The 2,239-nt window shown below is 44.2% G+C and overlaps 1 protein-coding gene across 1 annotated transcript; it reads left to right on the top strand.

Moving 5' to 3' along the window:
• Nucleotides 1–499: 499 nt before the first annotated feature.
• LOC114038484 (tropomyosin alpha-3 chain-like) lies at nt 500–1,666 on the top strand (the record flags this gene model as incomplete). Its single annotated transcript, XM_027855743.1, has 2 exons — nt 500–661; nt 1,541–1,666. Coding segments are annotated over exons 1-2 (243 nt in total), but the record flags the coding sequence as incomplete, so codon positions are not given.
• Nucleotides 1,667–2,239: the final 573 nt, after the last annotated feature.

Raw genomic sequence — 2,239 nt, 5'->3', positions numbered from 1 at the left:
TTCCCCAAACTCTTATTTATTTATTTATTTCCTCCTCCCAAATTCACTAGATACCAAGAATAAATGGAAAATACTTAGTGGGATATGCCTAGCACCAAGTTTAGATCAGGTGAGGGTTAACAGTAGGAGGGGTAGTCAGAGCCCTAATAAAGTTCCAAAAACTGGGACCTTCTAGTTGCCTGAAATCTGCCTTTCTGCCTCTTCCATAGCATTCCATTTTTCTCTCATAACAGTTATTAAGGTATCTAAATGAAAGAGGAAAAATAATTCATGTTGATAGGAGCCTGTCCCTCCCCCACTTTCTATTGTCTAAAACCAGCCTTCAGCTGTTCCTGAATTTCTCTAAGTGACATCAGTCCATCAGAGTGTTCCTCCCCATAGGAAGTCAATTTTAGGGAGGTGGAGGATTGAACAGGGCCATATTGGGATGGAGGGGTGGAGCTAGAGCCCTCAAGATAAAACCTCAGTTCTAGGGATGACCAGTCGCCCAGACAGAAGACCCTTAGCGTTTGTTCCAGTCCCCAACGACTCATAACTAACCCCAATGATGGAGGCCATCAAGAAAAAGATGCAAATGCTGAAGCTGGACAAGGAGAATGCCTTGGACCGGGCAGAGCAGGCTGAGGCTGAACAGAAGCAGGCAGAGGACCGAAGCAAGCAGGTGTGTGCTGCAATTTGTTTTTAACATCTACATGGGGCTAAGGGATATGGGAAGAGGATGAATAAGAAAGGAAGGTGACAGATAGAAAGGACAAATGTCTCTTTCTGGGAGAAATAGCCTTTTCCTGTGGTCCTAGCAGGGGCAATATTGGCCAGTGTTAAAGAGCTCCAGGTTGGGAAGAAGGCTATCTGAGTTGTTTGTCCTGGCTGCCTATGACCTCGAACAAGGTACTGAAACTTGCTGAGCCTCTGTTTATCCATTAATAATAATGTTAGTAGGGGCAGCTAGGTGTCGCAGTGGATAAAACTCCAGCCTTGGAATCAGGAGGACCTGAGTTCAAATACAGCCTCAGACACTTGACACTTACTAGCTGTGTGACCTTGGGCAAGTCACTTAACCCCAACTGCCTCACCAAAACAAAACAAAAAAATAATAATGATGATAGTAGTAGTAGTAGTAGTAATAGTAGCAATTATGTGGTACCTGCTATGTGCTAGTCACTGTGGTAAAATAGATGATCACTTTCCTGAAGAGTCCATCTGACTCTGGAAGCAGGGATAGGACACTAACATTCAGCACCTCAATGCCCTCATCAGTCCTTTAACACAAACCCCATCGAGATACCCTGGAATCTTTGGCCCTCAAGTCTCTGAAGTCAAAAATTGAGGGCAGATTAGACATCTCAAGTATCGGGCTGGTAAGTACTGGGCTTCCCAAGGCCAAATGACAAGGACAGAGAATTGGGAACTGGTTGATAGGGGAGTTTCCCTGGAGCTACTAGTCCAGAGGCTGGACAAGGAATCTAATTAGGATCTAGGAACCCAGGGACAATTAAACTGTAATTGTGGTGTATGTATTGCTTTCTTGGGGTTCTCACAGTTGGAGGACGAGCTGGCAGCTATGCAGAAGAAGTTGAAGGGAACAGAGGATGAACTGGACAAGTATTCAGAAGCCCTGAAGGATGCCCAGGAGAAGCTGGAACTAGCAGAGAAGAAAGCAGCAGATGTAGGTATTAGGTAGATGGGGTAAATGGGGGAGAGTTTGCATAAACATACATGATGAACTACATTATGTACTGAACATAACTCACACGAACACTTGTGAGGACACTGAATACAAATAGTATTTTGTATTCTCAAAAATACTCACAAATTCATACTTGTGAACTCACATGAGTAAAACCATGTAATGAGATACATAGACATATATTTTCTTTCTCACGATGCTATCCTGACCAAGACACTTCCATTTCATTTTGTCTGTTCATCTATTTATCTATTTTCTTAGCCCTTCTGTAGAGCTGGTAACAGATTGTGTCTCGTCCCAAACCAAACTTCTGAGCCCTTTACCTCAGAGGGCTGCCTTTATATTCTGCTTGGTCTTATTTTCCTTTTAGGGTGGGGTGCTTACCTCCTGGGCCATCCAGTTCAATTAGTTGATCCTAATGCCTTGCAGGAGGCCACTCCCCACTCCTCCGAGCTGGGTAGAGGGAGGGAACTCTAAGCCCATCTAACATGACTCATTTCATCTCCTTCTGTCCCCACATCCTAAGCTCCTGGCTTTTGTAATGAGGGTCTG

The sequence above is a fragment of the Vombatus ursinus genome, unplaced genomic scaffold (genome assembly GCF_900497805.2).
Source record: "Vombatus ursinus unplaced genomic scaffold, bare-nosed wombat genome assembly UNPS02011296.1, whole genome shotgun sequence".
Lineage (NCBI taxonomy): Eukaryota > Metazoa > Chordata > Mammalia > Diprotodontia > Vombatidae > Vombatus > Vombatus ursinus.
The sequence above is the reverse complement of the archived record's forward strand: the minus strand, read 5'-3'. Positions and strand labels throughout refer to the sequence as shown.